At 37.2% G+C, this 26,486-nt stretch overlaps 1 protein-coding gene across 2 annotated transcripts; it reads right to left on the reverse strand.

Annotated features, from left to right (window-relative positions):
• Positions 1-718: 718 nt before the first annotated feature.
• Positions 719-26,451, reverse strand: PPP2R3C (protein phosphatase 2 regulatory subunit B''gamma). 2 transcript variants are annotated; one of them, XM_061394134.1, is made up of 13 exons: positions 26,371-26,451; positions 21,471-21,598; positions 18,034-18,138; positions 16,996-17,108; positions 16,502-16,599; positions 15,588-15,658; positions 10,171-10,303; positions 8,921-8,976; positions 8,768-8,843; positions 7,297-7,433; positions 4,919-5,056; positions 2,755-2,814; positions 719-1,020 (listed from the first exon to the last, which is right to left on the reverse strand). In XM_061394134.1, the coding sequence occupies exons 1-13, from the start codon at positions 26,426-26,428 to the stop codon at positions 832-834; spliced, it is 1,362 nt and encodes a 453-aa protein (XP_061250118.1). In that variant the 5' UTR covers positions 26,429-26,451; the 3' UTR covers positions 719-831. The 2 variants fall into 2 exon arrangements, with proteins under 2 accessions (XP_061250118.1, XP_061250119.1); XM_061394135.1 differs by lacking the exon at positions 26,371-26,451 and adding an exon at positions 26,281-26,357.
• Positions 26,452-26,486: the final 35 nt, after the last annotated feature.

Consider the following 26,486-nt stretch of genomic DNA (forward strand, 5'->3'; position numbering starts at 1 on the left):
CTTTTATACTTCTTATTTATGCAGAGTATAAAATTTCCCATAAATGCATTAAATGGTTTTGTCTTATTTTTAAGCCTCTTTCACTTTTTCTTCCTTTCCAACCCTTTGAATAATTACTGTTCCTTCTGAATCATAGTTCATGCTATTCTACCTTCTTCTATTCTTTCATCTCTTAAAAACTAAACAGTATAATTGAGAATCTTTACACTTAATTAACAAATTCTCTAACAAAAATTCTTAACAAAATGGAGTTAAATTTTGTGAAATGTAACCCTGGTGCTGGTTAATCAAGCTAGACAGATTTTTTTTATACCAATGATTTTAATTAAAGTAAAATACTAGAATACTTTTTATTGAAATACTCTATTAAAATAAACATGTCCAAATACTTCCCAGAAATGAAATGACCCTTCTCTGATGAATGAGGAATTCTGTAATCTTTGATATACATAATACTTTAGAAGAAGATTCAAAGTTAAATGATATAATTTAAACTTTCTTTCAAGTATTCAAATTCTTAACGACTAATGTCAGAAATATTCCAGGAAAACTTCCTTTATTTCTAAAGATTATGTATGTTTAAAATGGACTCCTACCTTCACCAGATCACACTTGCCATATCTGAGCTAAGTGTAACCAGAATTTACTGCTCCTAATTTGGTCCCATTTCTTCCAGGCCACTGCAACCAAAATTCCAATAACCAGAACATTTGCTGTGTTCTGTAGGCCTATGAAGTATTTTATTTAGACCGTTTCTAAGGATTCTGTGTCAAAAGATTTACATGCAGCATCCAAGATTACTTTAATGAATACAGTCTAGTCTTTGAGAGATCATGTATCATCAAGGTCTGTAGAGTTTTCATTATCATTTGCAACAAGCGCTTCTCTATTCTCATAAGTCCAAAAGCCATTCAGATCAATTAGAATAGTGGTGACTGTGTCTCCTTGATTACTGTTGATTAAATCCTGGAGAGAGATTTTCAAAGGATCCTTTGGTTTTACCATGTCAAAGATTTCATCCTGCAAGAGAGGAAGAAAAAATACAATGAAATTTACTATCTCATTCATTTAATTTCTATCACACAGTGATCTAAAATTTAGGGCTAGCACTTGAGCTTATGTAAAATTTTTTGTTCTAGGTTTTCCTTTTTCATTTAACAGGCAATCCATCTCTTTTCTATATACACAGAATTTTAGTGGAAGATTCCTTAGGTAGAGGCATACCCTTGAGGATACTCTGATTTCAGTTCCAGACCACTGCAATAAAGTAAATATTGCAATAAAGCAACTCTTGTGAATTTGTTTCCTAGTGCATTACAAAGGTTTATCTTTACACTGTAGTCTCTTAAGTGTACAACAGCATTATATGTAATAAAATGTACATACTTTAATTAAAGAATATTGCTTAAAATGCAAACTGTCATTTGAGCCTTCAACAAGTTGGAATTTTTTTGCAATAGTAATGTCAAACATCAGAGATCAACATATAGCTAATAATAATAACAATGAATGTTGTGAGAATTACTAAAATGTGAAACAGAGATAATGCTGTTGGAAAAATGGCACCAATAGACTTGCTTGACTAGGGTTGCCACAGACCTTCAATTCATTAAAAAAAATTTTTTTAAAGGTATGCCTGTATGTTTCTTATAAAGAAAGTGAAGCTCAGTTAAAGCTACATAGCTAATTAGTGGCAAAACTATCTAATGTAGTGTTCTTTGTATATGTGGTAACTACTTATATTTTCCTATTGTCTTCTAATTAGGGGTAAAGCAGGGCCTTGATTTAATGCAGACTTGGCTCAAAGTAAAAACTTAAATGCTTTAGAGCCAAGACAGGGACAAAACTTCATTTCCAATAATAATGTCAACATTTTACTCTGGACCTGGAATGGATAGGGGGAGTATTAAAGAATTAGTCTTCCACAATGACACTAAATGGTGATAAAAATAACTAGAACAGATGGAAGAACCTTTTCTATATTAAGTGCACTATAAGATTACTTATGGGGTATCAGTACATGTTTTCTAATCTGTTTATAGTGAAATCACTCAATCTATTTAGTAGTATTTAAATTACATTTTTAAAGATTAGAACAATTCAGGTAAACGTATGACTTTTTAATCTGGTGTGTATGTGAAATTTCCCTTTTCACGTTGGTGGCCATATAAAATGACTCGTTTTTAAATTGCCAGTTGCATAGTTTCAAATTTGTCTCATTTATATTAAACCGACATAACCTTTTATTATATTTGGTTACAATGGATGCGTTATTTTATTACCTTACTTCACCTGAACCAGTAATGGATGCCCCCATGTGTTTTACAGCTGATGAAGGTCTGATTACTAAAATGTTAAGTAGTGGCATGTTTCAAAGAGTAGTAGTTTACATACAGTAAGATTGATGTCTCCTTAAATAATACCAAAGCAAGCAAGCCCTCTGAAGGAGTGGACTAAAAAAGTGCCTGAACCTAAAGTTTGCCCAAATTCAGTTTATGGTGGAACAGACTGCCAAAAGATACAGGCTGTACTGATTCTCTTAATTTTCAATCTGAATGAATGCTTCCAATGAGAACACAAGACTGACAATGTTAAAATGTTAACCTGTGTAAATCATTAGTCCCATTATTGTCTCAGTTTCTAATGACTTAAATATTAATTCAGATCAAATAACTGAAAATATTTGGTTCAGTATATCATAAGTTGCTTTCAGGTTATCTGCTGTAAATTATGTAAATTAAAGAAAAAAGTAACCTTGACATCTTGAAATGAAACAGGATCCTGTCCATGAATTTTCATTAGTTCTTGTATGGCCTGTATTTAATAGAAATAAATCCTTAAACAAAAAATAAAATACACAACATTCCCTGTCCTGTTCCCATGGCCCTGTTTCTAGTTCTGTTTCCTATCCTATCAGACCATAAATCTCATTGTTTTAACCATCCTTGTGAATTTTCTCAAATTCCTTGACCTTGGTTTACATCTGTTGAGCAAAACCTAAACACTGGATTGGTGTAGTCATTAACTTTTCTAGATCTACACATGGAGAACTTCATAAGGAAAGTATACAAGAGTACAGATTACTATTATGTAAGATTACTATTATGTAAGAATAGTCTCCAACCCCAGACAGGCCTTAAAACATGGTCTTGCAATTCTGTTATGACCTGCTCCTCCCATTTTCTAGGAATGCTGTTCACACCTTCACCATTCTGTAAGGCACCCAGTCTACCACCTCCCTTCCCACCCTATACTTCATATTCTTGACAGAAAAAAATGGAGGTAAACCTCCCTCAAATTATTTTATGAACTTTAACCAAAAAAAAGACTGAAGAAACTGCAGTGATCCAGTTGGACTAACAAATATTTTAGGTGGGAGTCATTCACTGGAAAATGTGAAAGCTTAAAATTCTTGAAAAATAATCAGTGAAATATGTTTTGAGTGCCACTCTGTAGTGCCACTGATCCCAGTGTGTACAGGGCATCTCTGCAGCACACGGGAATCTGAATACACTCTCACCTACTGGAGCAGCAGATATGGATGAAGTGATCTAGAGTGCAAATGCGCAAATGCGGGCCTAGCTTTATCACTGGGATACTGATGCACAAAGGCTTTACACACAGCTAGGCTTGTACCAGTAACTTTACCTTAGCCCATACAACCAAGTCTAAAACAAATCTGTAAAATATTTTCAAAGTATTTAATAAATAAAATAAGATTGGAAGATACTATAAAGAAATAGTTGTGAAAAGGGATTGAGTAGTTTGAAAGATATATTTACTGTGTTTTCCTAAAACTGAATTTTCATTTAATAGGTCTGCTTAAAGCAGGGGCATACCTATGATAAGTGGTATCAGATTCTCAGATTAGTCATGGATATAAGTCCCATGTGGCATTCAGTTTTTAAAAAATGCATCCTCATACTGGATGTAATTTATTTTATCCTTATAATAATCTATAGTCATTACTACCTAGAAAATCATAAGAGAAAGAAAGCCTTTCAGGGAATTTAACATGAAATTATGAAGTATATACTCTGAAACTCAGACATCAGACAAAGTTATTTTAGGAGTATCACAAAATTTTTAGATGGAAAAAAAAAGCTTCCAGAGGAAAATGGACAAAATTACGACAAAAATGTGAAAGTGTCCATTTTTACTGTTTTAAAAAAATGTCAAAAAGAAAAAATAAATGTCTTCTTACCATTGATCTTAACCATATAAAAACCAGATGGTCTTCTGAAAACTAGCTATGTGGCAATAGAGTGGAACAGTACTGTACAAAACCATTCCATCAAGTAGAAAAGCCACCATTGAAACTGAGGAATGATTTATCTTAAAGGGGTGGACATTCCTACATTTACACCTGCTACAGCTGAACGCTTATCAGATACAATCAAATTCTACTTCAGAGCTCATCATGCTATTCTCTGAGACCACCTATGGCACAGAATAAGTATTTCAGCAAATCTGTTTCACACTGAAATGTGAATTCTAGCCAACTTTTAAATATATTTGTTATAGCATAACAATTAAAAGAATCTACACCAGGTTGGCAAAACTGTGGAAAGGAGTTCCCTTTTCTGAATGTGTAATTAACGTTTCTATAGAATTTTACATACTAGTTTTTGATCACCAAGAGCACAGACTTTCTCAGGCATGTTTTTATCTGCACTGGTTAATAAGCCTGACATGTATTTACACAATTCTAAAGTGTCTTACAACTAATCAAATCAGCACTGATTTAGCCCATTTATATTTTCAAAAATAGAAAAAACTAAAACCAGACTTGATTTCCTTCTGAAATCTGCTATATAAATCCTTTTGCTAAATTTAAACACCCCAAGTTAGATTAAATTGTCACTTGGTAGGTAATTTAAACCAAACTGTATAACAAAGATACACGAATGAGACTTACCCTAAAGAAATAATTAAGGGAAAAGACATTCAGATACCCTTTGTTCTCAATGTCAAGTAACTTAAAAATATACTGCAGAGCTGCCGGTTCTTTGCGGTTTTCTAATGCAAGAACAAAATCCAGGTAGGTCTTATAGTCCTAAAGAAAAGAAAATGATGTTCGTTAGAATCCTTATTTGTAATTTGTAATTCATTGTTCAAATGAATGAATGATGATTGGAGGCTATTTTGTAATCACAGATGGCAATTTTTTAATATGAAATACGAATTCATACTTTACTTAATGTTGGTTTCTAGGAATTCTATACACTGCAGTTAACCTGTACAGATAGTTTTTCGGGGCACAGCTCATTTTCTTATGGGATTTGCTGTGTTAAATCATAATTTTCATTCATTAGGCTTTTATAATGGACAGGAGAGTGACAGCTATTGTGTATTGCCACTAAATTTATATTTTCAGTTCATGTGGTCGTATGAAACACTGCTTTGAAATTTTAATTCAGATGATTTCCAATAAGTCATCTTAAGAGTGCCAGATATTCTACAGTGATCTGACACTGTTTTCATTCAAAAGGGAGCAAACGAATACAAATGAAGGCTAAAAAGACATGAAGAGGACAGAAAGCTTTTTCTATTAAAAAAAGCGTAGTCACAGATTACTTTTTTTGCATGGTTAAAAGAAGTAAAGTACTTCAGAGATTTTCACTTGGGAAAAAAATGTTTATAATCTTGGAAAGGATTTTTTTAGGCTAAGATTAAGAATTCTTTTCTGATAAACTCTGTATAAGAGCTAGACCTTACCATGGTCTAAACTCCATGCCTAACGGTAGCTTCTGATTTTCTTTCTTTATCACATCATTAGTATACTCCAAGCTCCTCACTGGTTAGGCAGCTGTGGGAGTCATGAAGCAGTTTCTGTGCCTTTTCCCTCTTTTCTTTTGGCAGCTGGTTAACAATGGTTTCATTTAGAAAACTGTTATTGAATCTAAATGATAAAACCCTGATTCTCTGCTGACAGTGACTATTTCTTAAGCATCATTGGTTTGAAAAAGTTATCAAATCCTTAACACATATTTTTAATAGCAAGAATGGTGACTTAAAAATGCTATTTAAAAAAAAATGCTATTTAGAATTTTCTTCTCAAGTATATATTTTGAATTGTGATAAAAGGACAGGCGCATGTTAGCAAATCTTTAGCTACTAAGGTAGTCACTTAGAATAATACAACCTGATTCTTAATTTAAATCATGGCATATATGGTACTATATCTGACCTGGTAACTCAATGAGTGAACCATCTATATGAAAATAGTCAATAGTATTTACCTGTTTTTCAGATTTTTATTTTTTTTACTAGCCTACAACATTCCTCTACAATAGGTGCACCAATAATGAAATGAACAAAATAGTAAAAATTTCTATTTGTCCTGAGTCAATAAGGGAAGTAATGTTTTTGAGCAAATTTACCTTAAGATCAAAGGCTCCGAATCTCAAACAATTTGATCAGTTCATACTTCTTAAGATACTGTTATACACTGACAAGAAAATACTGCTGTATCACATCAAGAAAAAGGCTTTTGTGATTAAATATGGGCAGAGGACCTAAACATGCATTTTTCTGAAGAAGATAACAGATGGCCAACAGGCACATGGAAAGATGCTCAATATCACCAGTCATTAGGGAAACACAGATCAAAATCACAATGAGATCACCTCACATTGTTCAGAATGGCTACCATCAAAAAGAACTAACGACTTCCCAGGCAGTCCAGTGGTTAAGACTTGGCACTTCCACTGCAGAGGGCATGGGTTCAATCCCACTAAGACCCCGCATGCAAAAACAAAAAACCAAATAAAAGATAACTCAAGTGTTCAAGGATGTGGAGAAAAGGGAACCCTCATGCGCTGTTGGTGGGAATGCAAATTGGTCCAGCACAATGGAAAACAGTATGGAGGTTCCTCAAAAAATTAAAGAGAGAACTAGATGATCCAGCAAGTCTATTCCTGGATGTTTATGTGAAGAAAATGCAAACAGTAATTCGGAAAGATATGCACCCCAGTGTTCACAGCAGCAATACTTACATAAGCCAAGATATGGAAGCAACCTAAGTGTCCATCAACGGATAAGTGGATAAAGATGACATGGTATATATACAATGGAATACTACTCAGCCATAAAAAGAATGAAATCTTCACACAGGGAATATAGTCATATTTTGCCATAACTTTGGTATGTAATCTATAAAAATATTGAATCACTATGGGGTATACATGAAACTAATATAACATTGTAAGTCAACTATATTTCTATTTTTCAAAAAAAGGCTTTTGGAAATTGTGGGAGTCTAAATTTTCAAAACTCAGAGTTTTAAACTACTACCATTTCTCCATCATAAGTGAGACACTCCTGGAAAACACGGTCTAAGAAGACATTGGTCATGGTTGCTGTTCCATAGCGGGAGAGTTCTTCTTTACTAAGCATGCCATTGTGATCCTTATCAAGATTCAAATACTGGCCTTGGGAAGAAAGACAATAAAAAGACACAACCAAAAGAAACAAAAAGTTATTTTTATTGGTTAATATTTTGATTTTTCAACTAATGTTGTTACAGTCAAGATAGACACCTGCTATTCCTTTAATCTCTATTAGAACAATGTTAAGCCAGAAACCAGTCAAAGAAAATTCATGCCTTTATGCTAAGTCACTTACATTATTTGTTTTCAGTTTGCAACCTTTTAGAACTTTCCTAGGATTCTAAATTAGATGGAGGTAGGGGGTCAACCCGGAGAAGGCAAGGGCAACCCACTCCAGTATTCTTGCCTGGAAAATCCCATAGGCAGAAGAGCCTGGTAGGCTGCAGTCCGTGGGGTTGTGAAGTCTCAGACACGACTGAGCAACTTCACTTTCACTTTTCACTTTCATGCATTGGAGAAGGAAATGGCAACCCACTCCAGTGTTCTTGCCTGGAGAATCCCGGGGACGGGGAGCCTGGTGGGCTGCCGTCTGGGGTCGCACAGAGTCAGACACAACGGAAGCAACTTGGCGGCAGCAGCAGCAGCAGCAGGTCAACCAAGATAAAGCACTGCAATGCTGGCACTTAAAAGCAGAGGTCAAGGTTGCCAAAACAAGTCAGAAGATCACTCAATAGAACAGTGTAACAGACTAATGAAATTCAAGAAAAAAGCAAACTAGGTCCACAGACATCCTTCTGTGGACCCTGAGAGCAGCATTTTATCACAATGCAAGATCATAGGTGACGTTGATATTAATGTTCCTGAGTCAACAATAGTCAAACCACATTCCTTATGTTATATTAAAGTGCTAGAAATGTATTAAGAGTCACAAAAATATAAAACACTGGCACTTTGCTGTATAGCAGAGATGGGCACAACATTATAAATCAACTATATTGAAAATATATACATATACACACATATATATAAAATGTTGGTATTTAAACAAGTAAAATTTAGTAATCTAGCATAGAAGCTCTTAAGAAAATTAGGATAATTTGATCTTAAGGTAAATTTTGCTGTGCTGTGCTTAGTCGCTCAGTTGTGTCTGACTCTTTGTGATCCCATGGGCTGTAGCCCGCCAGGCTCCTCTGTCCACAAGGATTCTCCAGGCAAGAATACTGGAGTGGGTTGCCATGCTCTTCTCCAGGGGACCTTCCCAACCCAGGATTTGAACCCAGGTCTCATGCACTGAAGGTGGATTCTTCACTGCCTGAGCCACCAGCGACGCCCTAAGGTAATCAGGCTACATATAAAACTGTTCTTTGAATAGAAGTTAATGAAACATTTACTGAGGAACAGATAATTCAAATTTTAGCATTATGATAAGAACATACCATACACCCTTAGGGCAGAAGGAGCAGAAAACCAATTTGTTTCTTGACTCTCCTTCGATAGTTCCTCATCCCTTAACTAGATGAACAAAGAAACATAATTAGAAGATAGCAACTATCAAGTGATAGAATTAAGTAATTTAAAAACATACTTACCTCCAATAAATCATCTAGGAAGCTGCATGCTAAAATATCTTGAATTTTTATCTTCCCTTTAAAGAAGAGAAACACAATTACTTAATTTTAAAAACAAGAGCAACTCAATTTTATAAAAATGTTGTTTTAGAAGAACAATCACACAATTGGTATTTTAAAGCTTCCTAGCTCTCATGTTCCAAAGTCCTTACTATATATTGATGTTAAAAGGGAAATCTGCAGGGAATAGTTAATAAAATCTCATATAGATATGTCTACCTATATACCACCAAATATATGTCCAATTGATAAATTCCAAAATTATAGTGATACAAGATTCCAAAAAAAGTTAATTTTTTTTGTGGTTATGGATATGATACTGTTAGTAGTCAAATAAAGAGACTGTCTCCATTTTCCTTTGGAGGTTCTGGAATAGAAAACAATATAAAGCATGGTTAAGAGTAGAGAGATGGGATTTAAATACCATTTCTAGACATGCAATCTATCTAAGTCTCAGCTGCTTTACACATAAAATCTGGATAATACCTTCTTTATGGAGTTGAGAAGGAAATGAAAGAATCTATGTAAACTGCTTAGCACAGTACTCAGTACATAATAAACAGTCAAAACTGTTGGCTATTATTTTGTAAATTTCAAAGGGAAAAGATGTGTATGTCTTTAACAAAGGCATTTAAAAAAGACTGACAGCTACCCCATCCTGTGATGGATTCACACAGCTGCCACTTTCAAGGACCTAAAAGAACCAAGGACTTTGGTTTGGGCCTTCTGTCCCTTTCTCTGTCCCAGTCTAGCAGGTTAGAACAGTTGATAGAGTGTACTGTTAAAACATGAGGCAAAATTTACAAATCTGATCCTCATATAGGATGGTTAACTTGAGAATGAGAAAAATACATTATGGCTAAATGGTCCTCCTATCTCCCAATTCATATTTTTCATCAAAAAGAATAATTTTCCAGTATATTACCTATTAGGGCTAGCAAATATATCAATACCTGGCTTCTTTAAACTGGAAAGAACCATAGGTCACCTAGTTGATACTTCATTTTAAAGACAAATTGTAAATGGTTATGTGACATGTCCACTGTCACATAGCTGATGGTGGTTGGTGCAAGTAAATCAAAAGATCTATATATCAAAATATTTATATATCAGTGTTAATGACATGTTAGGAAAATAAATTACATTTTAAAGACTTATCTCTAGTTACTGAGATTTAGAAAATGTCTAAGTGAGATAAGATTTTCTTTTACCTGTTCTTAGAGGGTCTAAAAAGAAGAAGAACTTCCTAACTGCTGTACAAACATAAAAGGAGTAAAAAGATTTTTCCAGCCCATCTAACTGTGGCAAAGTAGGGATAAGTTCCAATATGTAGTTTTCTAAATCCTGAAAGAACAAAACAAAATACAATTTTACAGTGTTAAATGTCTGATCTTGATTTTTCATTAGATACTAAAATACAATTTCAGTCCTAAAATTATTCAGCATTGAAACTATAATAATGAAATAAATTTATAACTGTATTAGTGGTGAAGTTATTTTATATATGCCATTTATTTACATCTTAATATATTTTTGAATAGGTAACACATTCTACATAGTTCCAAATACAAAAGAAACAAAAAAAGTATTCATTGAAAAGTTTCCTTCCCACCTATTTCTTCTCCGCAGAGGTAACCTACATTATCAGTTTTTGATATATCTCTCCAAAGATAATCTATGCACATATAAGATAATACATATATATGTATATATTTTTTTCCTTTTTTACACAGGATGTAGCAGCATACCATGAAAATTCTTCTCTATCTTCCTTTATCATTTAGCAATATACTTTGCAGTCATTCCATTTTGGCTCTCAAAGAACTTCTACTCTACTCTGTGCAAAGAAATAATAACTGTCTATTATTTCACTGTATGAATGTAACAATCTATTGACCCAGTCTTCTACTAACGGATATCTACACTGTTTATAATCTTTTGCGACACTAAAATACTATAGGGAATACACTGGCAGTCCAATGGTTAGGGCTCCATGCTTCCACTGCAAGGCGTACAGGTTGGATTCCCTGGTCAGAGAACTAAGATTCCACATGCCACTCAGCATGGCCAAAAATAAATAAATAAATAACATACTATAGGGGCCAAGGTAATTTTTCACTCATAGAGACTATGGGAGAATACAGGACATAACTTCTGTAAGTTGAATTGCTGGGTCAAAAGCATGTGCACATTTATAATTTTGATAGACAACAGCAAACTTCACACTTCCCCAGGAAGGATATATTGATTTCACACTATTACCAGCACTGTGATGGCTTTATCAACAGCTTCCAAATTGTGCCCCAGGAGTGATACACTAAACTCAAGGGGGTGAAGCAAGATACTATAAAGGAAACACAGCGACATCTATTGGATACTGCACAACATATCACCATGGGCTAGAGCTATGAATTCAAGGTCATTCACATTTCAATCACATTAGATTGAAATTTATTCCTTTTGATAACATCTACAGTAAAGAATCTGCCCACAACGTGCGAGACCTGGGTTTAATCCCTGGTTCGGGAAGATTCCCTGGAGAAGGGAATGGCAACCTGCTCCAGTATTCTTGCCTGCCACATCTCATAGACCAAGGAGTCTGGCGGGCTATAGTCCATGGGGTCGCAAAGAATCGGACATGTCTGAGCTACTTTCACTTGACTCCGTTTCATCTTTGCAAAGCTAGGTTTTTGGTGGTTGCTGTGATAAAGCAAGTATCATGTGAAAATTAGTGTGGCAAAGGAATCAAAGATGACCGTGTCCAACCCAGGGCTGAGTAACTGTACAGTGCCAGCTAAAACTAACAGTTAATGGGCTTCCTTGGTGGCTCTTGGAAAAGGAAATGGCAACCCACTCCAGTATTCTTGCCCGGAGAATTCTCTGGACAGGGGAGCCTGGTGGGCTATGGTCCATGGGCTCGCAAAGAGTTGGACATGACTGAGCACACAGCACTGATGGCTCGATGGTAAAGAATCTGCCTGCCAATGCAGGAGACGCAAATTCAATCCCTGGGTCGGGAAGATCTCCTGGAGAAGGAAATGGCAAGCCATTCCACTATTCTTGCCTGGGAAATCCCATGGACAGAAAAGTCTGGTGGGCTATAGTAGGGGTTACAACACAGTCGGACACGACAGTGACTAAACGACAAAATCAACTGGTTAATAAATGGAGTTGTTAGGTATTTCTTTTGGCCATTTTTTAATGGAAATTACTGAGACAATAAGGGCACCTCAGTGAAGTGGAAAAGTTTGGGAACCCATGGTCTATTTTACATTCCTTCAATAAAGTCATTATCAAACTTTTTGATCTTTGCCAATCTGATAGGTGAAAAATGGTATTTTAGTGTAGATCTATTTGGCATTTCTCTCATATAAAGTGAGGTTAACATTTTTTTCCCTGTGATTAAGAAGCATTTGTATTTACTTTCTGCAAACTATTTATATCCTTTGCCCAGTTTTTACTGGGTTAACAGCCATTTTATTCTTGATTTCCAGGAGCTTTTTCTCCACTAGAGTAATTGGTCATTTGTCTGTGAGTAAGTTGCAGATATTTTTCTTGGCTTACTGTTTTCTTTTCTGTTTTTAAAAGTCTTCATTGAATTTGTTAGAATATTGTTTCTGCTGTATGTTGTCTTCTTGACTGCTAGGCACGTAGGATCTTAGATCCCAGACCACTTTCCCAACCACCACAGATCAAACCTGCACCCCGTGCACTGGCAGGCAAGGTCTTAACCACTGGACCGCCAGGGAAGTCCCAGCTTCTTGTTTTTACTTTGTTTATGATGGTCTTTGCTTTACAGATTTTTTTAAAAATTAGCTGAACTTGTTTTTTAGACTTTTCAGCTTTGTCATATTCAGAAAAGCTTTCCCTATTCCAAGATTATATATTTAAGTGTCTCTCATGGTTTCTTATATTTTATAATTTTGTTACTTTTGCTTTATCCCTCCTGATATATAATGTTTCTACTTCCTCTGAGATACTTTATAATCTAAGTTGTATAACCAATGGCATCTCATACATGGTGAGTCCAAAACAGGACTCTTATCATCCCCAACCCTAGTCCTCACCTGTTTCCCCTTATTCCACTATTTATTCAAAGTAAAAAATTTAAACTTGGTTCCTACCTTTTCTTTACCAAGGCCCCAATACTTTACCCCCAACATCTAATCCAGCAGCAAATTTTTGTTGTTGTTGGGGTGTGTGTGTCCAAAATAAATACTAAATTGATCTATTACTGGCTTCTTCACAGACATCATCCTGGTCTGGGCCACTATCATCTCTCACCTGGACAACTACAGTAGTTTCCTAATTATTCATTGACTCTAGGCTCCTTACAATTCATTCTCCACATATCCAGTCATCTTTTACAATGTAAACCAGGGAGGTACCCTGGTGGTCTCGTGGTTAAGACTCTGCACTTCCACTGCAGGGGCCATGGGTTTGATTCTTAGGGGTCATGGGTTTGATTCTTGGTAAGGAAACTAAGATCCCACACAGGTTGAGCAGCATGGCCAAAAAAAAAAAAAAAGAAAATTTAAAATGTAAACCAGGGAGTTCACTGATGGTCTAGTAGTTAGGAGTCTGGACTTTTACTACTGTGGCCTGGGTTCAATCACTGGTCAAGGAACTAAGATTAACATGCTTTGTGGCCAATAAATAAACAAATACAATATAAACCATATCTGACAGAGTCAGCTTAAAAGTTCTCGTGGCTTCCTATTAGTCTCAAAATAAAACCCAAACTCCCTACCATGCCCTAACACAAGTGGCTCTGCCTACTTCTCCAACTTCCCCTTCTGTCAACTCTGGTGCTGTGCTGTGCTTAGTCGCTCAGTCATGTCCAACTCTTTGCGACCCCGTGGACTGTAGCCCACCAGACTGTTCTGTCCATGGGGATTCTCCAGGCAAGAACACTGGAGTGTGTTGCCATGCCCTCCTTCAGGGGACCTTCCCAACCCAGGGATCGAACCCAGGTCTCCTACCTTGCAGGCAGATTCTTTACTGTCTGAGCCACCAGGGAAGCCCAAGAATACTGGAGTGGGTAGCCTATCTCTTCTCCAGGGGATCTTCTGACCCAGGAATCAAACTGGGGTCTCCTGCTTTGCAGGTGGATTCTTTACCAGCTGAGCTACCAGGGAAGCCCCTTGTTACACTAACCCTTGCTCATATGCTCTAGACACACTGGCTTCCTTCTGCTTCTAAAACAGATGAGGTTTAACTGTGCCTTGGGGACACTGAACTTGCTATTCCCTTTGTACTACATTTTCATAAGGCTGGTTCTTTCTCATCCTTCATGGCTGAAACTCAGTCACTAGCTCAAAGAGGCACCTTTCATCTTATCTAAAATAGTTCCGCAACCCCAGTCATACTCTTTCTAGGACCCTATTTTCTCCTTAGAACTTGTCAGTCTTTGAAATCATATTGCAGATAATTTAGTGTCTGCCTCCTCACTCTGTTAGGAAAAAAGCACCTTATTATACATAAGGGTAAGGCTTGGCAATGTACCTGGCATAAATTAAGTGTTTGGTAATTTGTTATTTAAGATTTAATAGTTGAATGAAAGTTTGCCTATACTACTCAAATTACAGATGTTGGCACTGGAAATCACTATCTTTTAAATAAGGGAGACACAAAGTCTGGTTTCAAAAGGCAAAGCACCAAGGTTAGGAGACAGGTTTTTCTCCCTTTGAGAGAAGTGTTTCCTTTCACTGACAGAAGAGAAGATTATTCCCTTTTAATCACAACTGTAGCGATACACTGTTGCTTTTTTCTCCCTTCTCCCCATCCCTTTTTAAATTTTTGTTTCCATTCATGGCAAGAGGCAAGAAGAGATAGTGTGTTTTGTAAACCAACTAATGGCTGATGAGAATCCTGAGAGATATAGAAGTATTCCAATATCTGACCTGAGTAAGTATCAACAAATGGTTAATATATCTTCCTTGCTATAGAGAAATGGATAGAACCAAGAACCTTTTGTCAAGTCAATCTGAACCTTAATGGACAAGAACAGTACTGTGGCCCTAGAAAGGTTTTTAAGTGTAAATGTTCAGTATGAGCTAACAGATTCTATCTATATAAATATGGATAAAACAGAGTGTAACAAATTATAACAGGAAACAAACTATAACAGGGAATCTGCATTTCTTTAAATCTTATATTTGAACATATATCTAAGTGATTAATTATCTTGGTTCATATTTATGCATAACTCCATTCCCATTTTATATATATTTGGGAAAAAAGTCTGAACTGAAAAGAAACATGTCCATATAATTAAGATAGTTACACTTACAAGAAAAATAATGATTTGTATCATGAGGCTGTAATATAATTCTTTGCTGATAACCTGGCTTAACTACATTGGTATATGTGTGTGTGTCTGTGCGTGCTCAATTGCTCAGTCATGTCCAACTCTTCGCAACCACCTAATGGGTAATAAATATCCTCTTGGTAACTGACCTTACGACCCAAACCTATAGGTGGGAATACAGTCACATTATTTTTCTTATATCTCTTAAAAAAGGAAAAACTCCTTGCCCTTACATTATCTGTAATCTCAACGTCCAGTGATAACTATTATTTAGCATTTTGGTGTCTAGAGTAGTTATGAAAGTAGGTTAATACTTACAGATTCCCGAAGATATCCTTGTCCAGCAACATCATATAAACTGAGTCCTATTCTTGTTTGATGAAGCCAAACTGACAGTAAACGAGAAAATGAAATACAATAATTATTAAGATCTATCCTTTGGTATGTATATGCATAAAAGGAGATAAAGAGATTAGAAGGACAAGCTAATTTATAACTCCATAAACATCTGTTTTCTCACATATACTATTCATTAATCCAAAAACTGTTTGAAATAAATATACCATAGAATTAACTGCAGATATCAACAATTCTACCATGCCTAAAGTGACACTAAAGTTGATGCCCTTGAGAATCCTTGTGTTCCACCAAAAAGCAGTGTAATGTTATGCCTTCAGTGAAGCAGATTTTATTCTACTGAGGTTAATTACTGCAACCAAATATCAGTTAAAGATGGTACACACAGCATTTGACAAGTCATTATGGAACTTATAGGAATCATAACAACTCCATGTTGTTTAATAAAAGCTCCTTGAGTATGCGGCCACAGTTGTGAGTTTGAAACTATCCTCTCAGGCAACTCAACCTGTAATATATTGGTGAAATGGAATTACCAGTGAATTAAAATATTTCAAATAACAATCTATTAAAATTCTTGGTTCAGCTTTTGATATGTCTAGTTAGCTAGCATCTTCAGAAGAGGTTTTTGTTTTGTTTTTTATAAACTTTTTTATAATAGTGAACCCAAATGTATGGTAGAAAATTTCAGTTCTAGTAAGTACCAGGAGAGAATCATAATAATAGGAAAACAAATCTTGGTCAAAAGACAAGAAATTCTGCTATTCAAATTTAATAAAAGAGATGTTTGACATGGAAGGGATATTATAAAAGCAAAGACCCAAATTCTTTATTCTCAGATAGAACGAGTTGAAGCAAAATGAAAATGGAATCACCTTTTCTCATGACATAATTAAAGAACTGCATGATGGAAATTCTTCCATAAGAATCTGTATGAAGGAGTTTAGCAAAGACTTTGGCTGTGAAAAATTGCCTAAGAAAAGAAAATAAATGTTAAATCATCTGCCAATAAAAAAATGACTTCTATATGATTCAGCAGAAAATAGCATAAATTCAAACAACTAAAAATCAAAGTAGAGGGAAAAAATCAAAGTGAGAACTATAGTTCAAAACTTAAAATATTAAGTCATACATCTTTAAATTCTATTGCCTTAAGAATGAGGGACTATAGTGTTGTAAATAAACTATATTATTTCTTTTAACAACTTTATACTAAGTAATAGTCTTGACTATAAGTAATTTTATTAAACTTTATTTAATGAAAAGTTGACTTAAATGATATCATTGACTTAAATTTTCATTAACATTTATTTGATGCATTTAAAATGCTTAATGTAACATACTCTTATGTTAATTATATTATTCTTACTTGCACTTTGGTCCAGCTTTTTCACCAACCTTTAAAAAATTTTCATAATTAATCATTGCTTCTTCTCCAATCATGGGTGGTGTCTGGTGCTTGTCCAGCAAAAACCATAAGTTCTTAGGAGAATTGCAAAATTTTAAGATATTTAAGATGTTTTTATCAACAGAACAAAATTTTTAAAAATAGTTTAAAAATGTGTTATTTCCATTAAAATGATAGACTACCATCTATCACTGGGGCTTCCCTGATAGCTCAGTTGGCAAAGAATCCACCTGTAGTGCAGGAGATCCCAGTTCAAGTCCTGGGTCAGGAAGATCTGCTGGAGAAGGGATCAGCTACCCACTCTAGTATTCTTGGGCTTCCCTGTGGCTCAGCTGGTAAAGAATCCACCTGCAATGTGGGAGACCTGGGTCTGATCCCTGGGTTGGGAAGATCCCCTGGAGAAGGGAAAGGCTACCCACACCAATATTCTGGCCTGGAGAATTCCATGGACTGTATAGTCCACGGGGTCACAAAGAGTTGGACATGACCGAGCAACTTTCACTTTCACTGTAGGGTCAAACTGCAAGGGTTAAAATCCCAGCCCTGTCTTTAATCTTGGATGGTGGACTTAAGCTTCCTGTGTTTCAAATCGCATTTGTAAAGTAGGGATAACAGTCCCTACATCATACAGCTATATGGATTAAAGGGGAACTGTATATGAAAATTTTAGAACTTAGTAAGCACTCAATAAATGCCAGCTATTTTTATTATGTTATTAGTAATCAAAGGATAATAGAAGATGATATTCTTCTTAATATGACTCCCTACAATAGTGGTTCTCAACTTTGGCCTCACATTAAAATTACCTATGAACTTTAAAAAACAAGACAAAACTCTCCTTGGGACACATAAGCTTTGCAGTTGATTCTTGTGGGAATCGTCACTTCAGAGCCTGTGCTTTCAGCCACTCTGCACTACTGTCTCCATTTAGGCGCCCTGGGATCCCACATGACACACGTAGTACAAATAGGAAATGGCCAAGAATTATTCCATTCTTACCTGTAATTCTTCATTATCCAATAGTTCCCTGCTTTTCCTTTGCAGAAAGACAGCTCTGGATTCTTCTCTTAATTTCTGTAGTAAGACTTCATCTTCAGCTGGCAGCTAAAAATACACTGCAGTTAATTTCTACACTTAAATTCTAGACCATTGGATTATTTAAAATGTATCACTTCATGGCAAATTGATGGGGAAACAATGGAAATAGTGACAGACTTTATTTTGGGGGGCTCCAAAATCACTGCAGACGGTGACTGCAGCCATGAAATTAAAAGACACTTGCTCCTTGGAAGAAAAGCTATGACCAACCTGGACAGCATATTAAAAAGCAGAAACATTACTTTGCCAACAAAGGTCTGTCTAGTCAAAGCTATGATTTTTTTCAGTAGTCATGTATGGATGTGAGAGTTGAACTACAAAGAAAGCTGAGCGCCTAAGAACTGATGCTTTTGAACTGTGGTATTGGAGAATACTCTTGATTGAGAGTCCCTTGCACTGCAAGGAGATCAAACCAGTCAACCCTAAAGGAAATCAGTCCTGAATATTCATTGGAAGGACTGATGCCGAAGCTGAAGCTCCAATACTTTGGCCACCTGATGGAAAGAACTGACTCATTGGAAAAGACCATGATTCTGGGAAAGATTGAAGGCAGGAAGAGAAGGGGACAACAGAGGATGAGATGGTTGGATGGCATCGCTGACTCGACGGACGTGAGTTTGAGTAAGCTCCAGGATGGTAATGGACAGGGTAATGGACAGGGAAGCCTGGCGTGCTGCAGTTCATTGGGTGGCAAAGAGTCAGACACAGCTGAGTGACTGAACTGAACCGATTTGGTCTAAAAAACTATATATGCCACTGTCTCAAAAGTACTTTTTTGTATCTCAATTTTGCTTAACTTCAAGTCATCATTTATTTAAAAAGTTCATTTAACAAAAAGAGATCCACAGAGAATTCAGTGATCACAAGGCCAGTTCTGCCTGGAAAAAGCTAACCATCTAGCCCAAGTTTCTTTTTTTGATTCAGAGTTTACTTAAAAATAAACACAACATTTAGTATGTGTCCACAATATATCAAACATCAATACACACATTCTAATTTAATCCTACTAGCCCTGTGAGATAGATTTCATCACACTCAATTTAGAGGTAAGGAAATCAAGAGATGGATGACTATCAAGAATGCATATGCCGTTAGTCAGTCCCAGACCCAAGATTTAAATCTTTGGAGTTCCAGTCTATTTTAATTTTTTATGAGTTGTTTTCTTTGGTTCCTTGTTCCCCTATGTCCTCATGTCCTAATGTTAATGACTTGCCCAACGTTGTGCAACTAGAGTAAAAACATGCATCTGGGTCTTCTGACATCAGGGATTCAGTGTATTTTCTCTTCTCCATCTCATTTCCATTACTGGGTAGTTAGGTTATCTCTCCCTTAAGTAGACTTCAATGCTACTTACTAGTGACTGCTAGGAGTAAAGTACTAAGACAGGTAATCAACGGGAGATAACCATCCCCAAACTAAATGTATCAGAATGTGTCATGCTCTTACTTTCCTTTATGACCCACCACTTTTTCTATGTTCTCAATGTAGCCCAAGTTTCAATTTATATTCATAGAACTGTTCCCAGTGTAACCTTAGCCTGACAGAGAATTAAATCAGGACTAGCTGAAGAGCGACTTTTAGCCAAGTATGCCTGGTGAGATTGGATCACCTTACTTCTCAGAGATGGTCAAGACAAAATCTACTAATTGGCCTCCAAGGCAGAGGTTCTCCTTATTGTGGTGATTTCCCTAAGCTGGGCTTTAAAATGACTCATCCCAACAACTTCAAATAATTTGCTTTGAGAATTTCTTCTTTCTTTTATGTATCTTTTCTTTTATTTGCCCCATCAAATGTAGCTGTGTAATCCATAATCCAAATTCGGGGCTATGATTTTACTTTATTTCTAAGAACTAAGATGCCATCCTTTCCCATCAAAGAGGATGGAGAAGAAATAAGCATCAGGAGGTGAGGCTGGGGTTGAGACAGGAACCATGTGCCAGTGGGTAACCAGCCAAGGAGAGAAGTGGTGACCAAAGATGACACGTAGTTTCTCTGAAGCAGTAGAGTGGAAGGAGAAGAAGAAACCAGGGAAAGAACATCCCACAAGTCCACATCTGCAGACCAGCAACCATTTGGGATCTGGAAGAGGTCAGAGAAGAGACAGAAATGAGGGAAAAGGGGATTCCCTCAGGAACCACAAGGGGACAGCCGGTATTGGAAGTACAGGAAAGTGGAGTCCTGGGAATGGAGTGACGTCAGCATCTGAGGGCTGCTTCTGGGTTAGTAAGATAACAATTTCACAATCCTGATTATATGAGATAATGAATATAAAATGTTCTGAAGTAGGTGGATACTCAATAAATGTCAATTCCCTTCCCACTCCCTCAGACTACAAAAAATTCTCAGTTGTCTAACTGCCTCTGATTAAGAAAACTATGAAATGCAAAAAAGCAAAAAGAAAAGTATGTATGCTGTGACCTCATTTTTGTTAAACACACACATATAAAAATCTTTATTTATGTCTCTGGCATTAGCTGCTTTTTCTCTTTTCCATAACATATATGGATTAGTCTCATAATTTTTCAAAGGCTGGGAGACACAGTATTACAAAAAAGTTTGCAGTAAAATGATTCAAATGAAAAAGTTTGTACTTGAAGAAATAAGTTAAAATTATCTGGATAATCCACTTATATCAATACCTCACTCCTTAATGCAAGTAAAACATAATATTTACTTTCTTTGCAAATAATGTTATAATTAATTGAGTTTAGAAGGCAACAGGTTTAAGAGACATTCAGCTAAAATTCCAAAGTTAACTTTATTATGGTAGCTACAGTTTCCACAATACTAAATAGGTCTTATTGTTTTCAGTAGCCTTCGATTTTAGCTGTAAATAACTTTCTGAAAGTCTTACTGTTTTATCTACAATGCTTCAAAGCCTTCTTTACCATTCTGGCACAAAGAAACATATAATTAAGTATAATTCTTAAAGTTTTCCATTCTCAATCTATTTTTCAGTTTAGCCTTGAGCAAAACATTTTACACCATATGAGTAAAAGACAAAGTTAAAAATTGTGACCAACCAAGTAAATCTAAGTCTTATAGAAAGCCTGACAACAGAATCCAATAGAATACCACAACTAATATCCATAATAAAAATTAGGAAGCAAGAACTTTAAAAAAGTGGCAAGTAACAACTTTGTGTTCTTATGCCAATTTATATGAAAAACTAAGATTTAACCAGGTCAAAAATAATAAGGTCAACTATAATAAAACAATATACAAAATTTTAAATATAATCAATTTATCTGTTTATAAAATAAAAGATTTTTATCCCATTTAAAAAAATTACACTTAATTTATAAACTCTGCAAGACATTTGCTTAGATATCACTTACCCTGTAATAAAACCGAGGAATGGTCTTATAGAATTCATTTGTGTTTTTTCTACCTCCTTTCCATTCTGAGTAATACTTGGTAAATAAATCCATTTCTTCATCTTTTAACTCTTGTTCACTTTTTTTTTCTGGTAACAAAACAGATTAAGGAGGGAAAGAACTTTTAAAATCAGACAACATTTTTTCAAGACATCTATACACTATGCTCTAATTATAGCACAAAAAAGGCCTTCACAATTGTGTTTAGATACTGCTGCTGCTGCTGCTAAGTCGCTTCAGTCGTGTCCGACTCTCTGCGACCCCATAGACGGCAGCCCACCAGGCTCCCTTGGCTTCTCCAGGCAAGAACACTGGAGTGGGTTGCCATTTCCTTCTCCAATGCATGAAAGTGAAAAGTGAAAGTGAAGTCCCTCAGTCGTGTCTGACTCTTTGCGACCCCATGGACTGCAGCCTACCAGGCTCCTCCGCCATGGGATTTTCCAGGCAAGAGTACTGGAGTGGGGTGCCATTGCCTTCTCCTGTTTAGATACTGAGCATCTATTAACTTTCTTAAAACACCAAGAATCACTACCTTCCCCTGAAATAGCCTCTTCTACATCTTCAACCAGTTCTCAGATGCTCCCACTTCTTCTTATCACTGTACTTGCTCTTCCTCAAGTCACTGCCTCTCTTATAGACCTGACATGTTCTAGTTCATTTAATCAAAAGTTCTCATTGAGCACATACAACTCAGTATCAAAAAAAAAAATCCAATTAAAAAATGGGCAGAAGATCTAAACAGACATTTCTCCAAAGAAGACATACAGATGGCCAACAGGCACATGAAAAGATGCTCAACATTGCTACTTATTAGAGAAGTGCAAGTCAAAATTACAATGAGATCTCACTTCACATCAGTTGGAATGGCCATCATCAAAAAGGCCACAAATAATAAAAGCTGGAGAAGGTATAGAGAGAAGGGAACCCTCCAGCACTGGTGATGGGAATTTAAACTGATATAGCCACTATGGAGAACAGTATTAAGGTTCCTTAGAAAACTAAAAATAGAGTTACCATATGATCTAGCAATCCCACTCCTGTACATGTATCTTAAGATAACTATAATTTGAAAAGATACATGCACTCTATAGTTCATTGCAGCCCTATTTACAATAGGCAAGACACGGAAGCAACCCAGATGTCCATCAACAGATGTACAGCTAAATATGTGGGGGTGTGTGTGTGTGTATATACATGCACACATACATACATACAATGGAATATTACTTAGTCATAAGGATGAAATAATGACATCTACAACAATAAGAATAGACTTAGAGATTATCATAATAAGTCAGACAAAAATAAATATCATCAGTTCAGTTGAGTCGCTCAATCCTGTCTGACTCTTTGCGACCCCACGAACCGCAGTATGCCAGGCCTCCCTGTCCATCACCAACTCCCAGAGTCCACCCAAACCCAAGTCCATTGTGTTGGTGATGCCATCCAGCCATCTCATCCTCTGTCGTCCCCTTCTCCTCCTGCCCTCAATCTTTCCCAGCATTAGGGTCTTTTCAAATGAGTCAGTTCTTCACATCAGGTGGCCAAAGTACTGGAGTTTCAGCTTCCACATCAGTCCCTCCAATGAACACCCACGACTGATCTCCTTTAGGATGGACTGGTTGGATTTCCTTGCAGTCCAAGGGACTCTCAAGAGTCTTCTCCAACACCACAGTTCAAAAGCATCAATTCTTCTGCACTCAGCTTTCTTTATAGTCCAACTGTCACATCCATACATGACTACTGGAAAAACCATACCCTTGACTAGACAGACCTTTGTTGGCAAAGTAATGTCTCTGCTTTTTAATATGCTGTCTAGGTAGGTCATAACTTTCCTTCCAAGGAACAAGCGTCTTTTTAATTTCATGGTTGCAATCACCATCCGCGGTGATTTTGGAGCCCAGGAAAATAAAGTCAGCCACTGTTTCCACTGTTTTCCCATCTATTTGCCATGAAGTGATGGGACCAGATGCCATGATCTTAGTTTTCTGAATGTTGAGCTTTAAGTCAACTTTTCTACTCTCTTCTTTCACTTTCATCAAGAGGCTCTTTAGTTCTTCTTCACTTTCTGCCATAAAGGTGGTGTCACCTGCATATCTGAGGTTATTGCTATTTCTCCCAGCAATCTTGATTCCAGCTTGTCCTTCTTCCAGCCCAGTGTTTCTCATGATGTACTCTGCATAGAAGTTAAATAAGCAGGGTGACAATATACAGCCTTGATGTACTCCTTTTCCTATTTGGAACCAGTCTGTTGTTCCATGTCCAGTTCTAACTGTTGCTTCCTGATCTATATACAGGTTTCTCAAGAGGCAAGTCAGGTGGTCTGGTATTCCCATCTCTTTCAGAATTTTCCAGTTTATTGTGATCCACACAGTCAAAGGCTTTGGCATAGTCAATAAAGCAGAAATAGATGTTTTTCTGAAACTCTCTTGCTTTTTCGATGATCCAGTAGATATTGGCAATTTGATCTCTGGTTCCTCTGCTTTTTCTAAAACCAGCTTAAACATCTGGAAGTTCACGGTTCACATATTGCTGAAGTCTGGCTTGGAGAATTTTGAGCATTACTTTACTAGTGTGTGAGATGAGTGCAATTGTGCAGTAGTTTGAGCATTCTTTGGCATTGCCTTTCTTTGGGATTGGAATGAAAACTGACCTTTTCCAGTCCTGTGGCCACTGCTGAGTTTTCCAAATTTGCTGACATATTGAGTGCAGCACTTTCACAGCATCATCTTTTAGAATCTGAAATAGCTCAACTGGAATTCCATCGCTTTCACTAGCTTTGCTCGTAGTGATGCTTCCTAAGGCCCGCCTGACATCATACTATATCTCTTACATGTGGCATATTTTAAAAATAGATACATATAAACTTATTTACAAAATAGAAAGACTCAGACATAGGAAACAGACTTACGGTTACCACAACCTTGCTGCACTTCAACCTGAGGTCTTTGATTCTATGATTTATTTTCTCAAAAGTTTTTCCTCTTCCTGGTCTCACTTCCTTCTCAATATGCCCGTAGTTCTTTTCCTGAAACTCTTCTGCCAGCGTTTCTCCTCTACCTGGATTTGCCTTGTTTTTAATAACTGTTGGAGAAAACTGCCGAACTATGTAAACATTTGGTCCCACAAATTTATTTCATGGTAGTTAATAACTCAGCCTCTCAAAACCACCAATACATATTTTACTTGCCCTTGATGTCCTCTTGCTTATTCCTCTTGGTGAATGACTGTTCCAAACTTTCACTGCATTCCTCAAACGTGCTGTGTTCATCCTCAACAGATGAGAATCCCGCTCAGTTCACCAACAACTGAGTATCCTGGGCATGCCTGGGTCCTCAGTCGCTTCATCTGTGTCTGACTCTTTGTGACCCCACGAACTGCAGCACGCCAGGCTCTCCTGTCCTTCACTATCTCCCGGAGTTTGCTCAAACTCATGTCCATTGAATCGGTGATGTCATCCAACCATCTTATCCTCTGTCACCCCCTTCTCCTCCTGCCCTCAATCTTTCCCAGCATCTGGGTCTTTTCCAATGAGTCTACTCCTTGCATGATGAGGTGGGCAAAGTATTGGAGCTTCAGCTTCAGTATTAGTCCTTCCAATGAACATTCAGGATTGATTTCCTTACCTTACCTACTTTCCCTCACCTTACTACTCTTCTTCTAACTCAGTAAGTGGTACTACGATCACCTGAGCCCAAATCCCAAGAGTCACTCTCATTCTACCATTCACCTATTCTAGGGATATACACACATGCATCTTTCCAGAGTCAGGGATACTGACTCTCACTGAGATAAAATTGAACAACAACAAATTTGAAGAAGGTATACAGATATCCAGGCAGAAGAGCATTCCAGGCAAAAGAAACAGCCAGTGCCAAGGCACGAAAATGGGACTATGCCTGGTGTATGCAGGGAAGGGGGAGGCGGGAGTGAGCTGCAGCAGAATGAGCCAGAGGGAATAGCAGATGAGGGAGAGCAGATAAAGGAGTAGATAAGAAATACTGGAGGATTAGAGGTTTAGGCAATGGCACCCCACTCCAGTACTCTTGCCTGGAAAATCCCATGGACGGAGGAGCCTGGTAGGCTGCAGTCCATGGGGTCGCTAAGAGTCGGACACGACTGAGCGACTTCACTTTCACTTTTCACTTTCATGCATTGGAGGAGGAAATGGCAACCCACTCCAGTGTTCTTGCCTGGAGAATCCCATGGACAGAGGAGCCTGGTGGGCTGCCGTCTATGGGGTCGCAGAGAGTCGGACACGACTGAAGCGACTTAGCAGCAGCAGTTTAGGAGGTGACAGAAGGAACTGCCTTGGAGTGTAGGAGAGTCAATGTCTAGGGACACACGAAAGAAGTGTAGTTGAATGACTGAAACATCTACTTTAGGTTAGTGGACATGAATTAAAAGTGAAACAATTCAGCTGCCCTGGATGGAGGTGTGGAATAGGAATGACAGTTTTAACCAGACTGATTAACAAACAAGTGTGAAGTAGAGGGAAAGAGACAAGGAAAAACGGATTATGAAGTCTAAAATGGGCAAGGAGGGAAGTAAAAAGTGTGACAATAAAAAGGCGGTAAGAGCAACGGTAGGATCGAAGGGTTGTTGGCCCCGCGACTTTGAATTATCTCTCACAAGTCGAGGTTAGGACCAAGCAAGTGAGTTTCTAGGTAGCTTTTCATTCCTGCAAATCCCTTCCCAGAGAAGTATAGGTCAAACCCCTCTGGATCGCTCAACCACATCCCAGTCAGCCTCTTTTGTCGAGAGGTTTTACCAAAGGTGCTGCTCCTCCCCATCCATCGTCCCCCCAGTTCCCGGTGTTTGGGGCCAGGATCTCTCAGCAGGCGGCTCCTCCCAAACTCACTGTGTGGACTGGTGCTGGGTGTCGCTAACCGCCGGCGAAGAATTTCTTTCCAGTCCATGGCTGATTCCGGCCCACCAGTTCCCGCATTTGCTGTTTACTAACCGCTCCACCCCCTG

The sequence above is a fragment of the Bos javanicus genome, chromosome 21 (assembly GCF_032452875.1).
Source record: "Bos javanicus breed banteng chromosome 21, ARS-OSU_banteng_1.0, whole genome shotgun sequence".
Classification (NCBI taxonomy): Eukaryota; Metazoa; Chordata; class Mammalia; order Artiodactyla; family Bovidae; genus Bos; species Bos javanicus.

Bases quoted from the DNA above. Each gene is read 5' to 3' on its own strand.
- PPP2R3C (XM_061394134.1), bottom strand. From the start codon at position 26,428: ATGGACTGGAAAGAAATTCTTCGCCGGCGGTTAGCGACACCCAGCACC. The intron at 21,599-26,370 runs GTGAGTTTGGGA...TTTTGTTACCAG, and splicing joins ACCCAGCACCAGTCCACACA to AAAAAAAAAGTGAACAAGAG. The intron at 1,021-2,754 runs GTTACTTTTTTC...CCTCTCTTGCAG, and splicing joins TTTCATTTCAAGATGTCAAG to GATGAAATCTTTGACATGGT.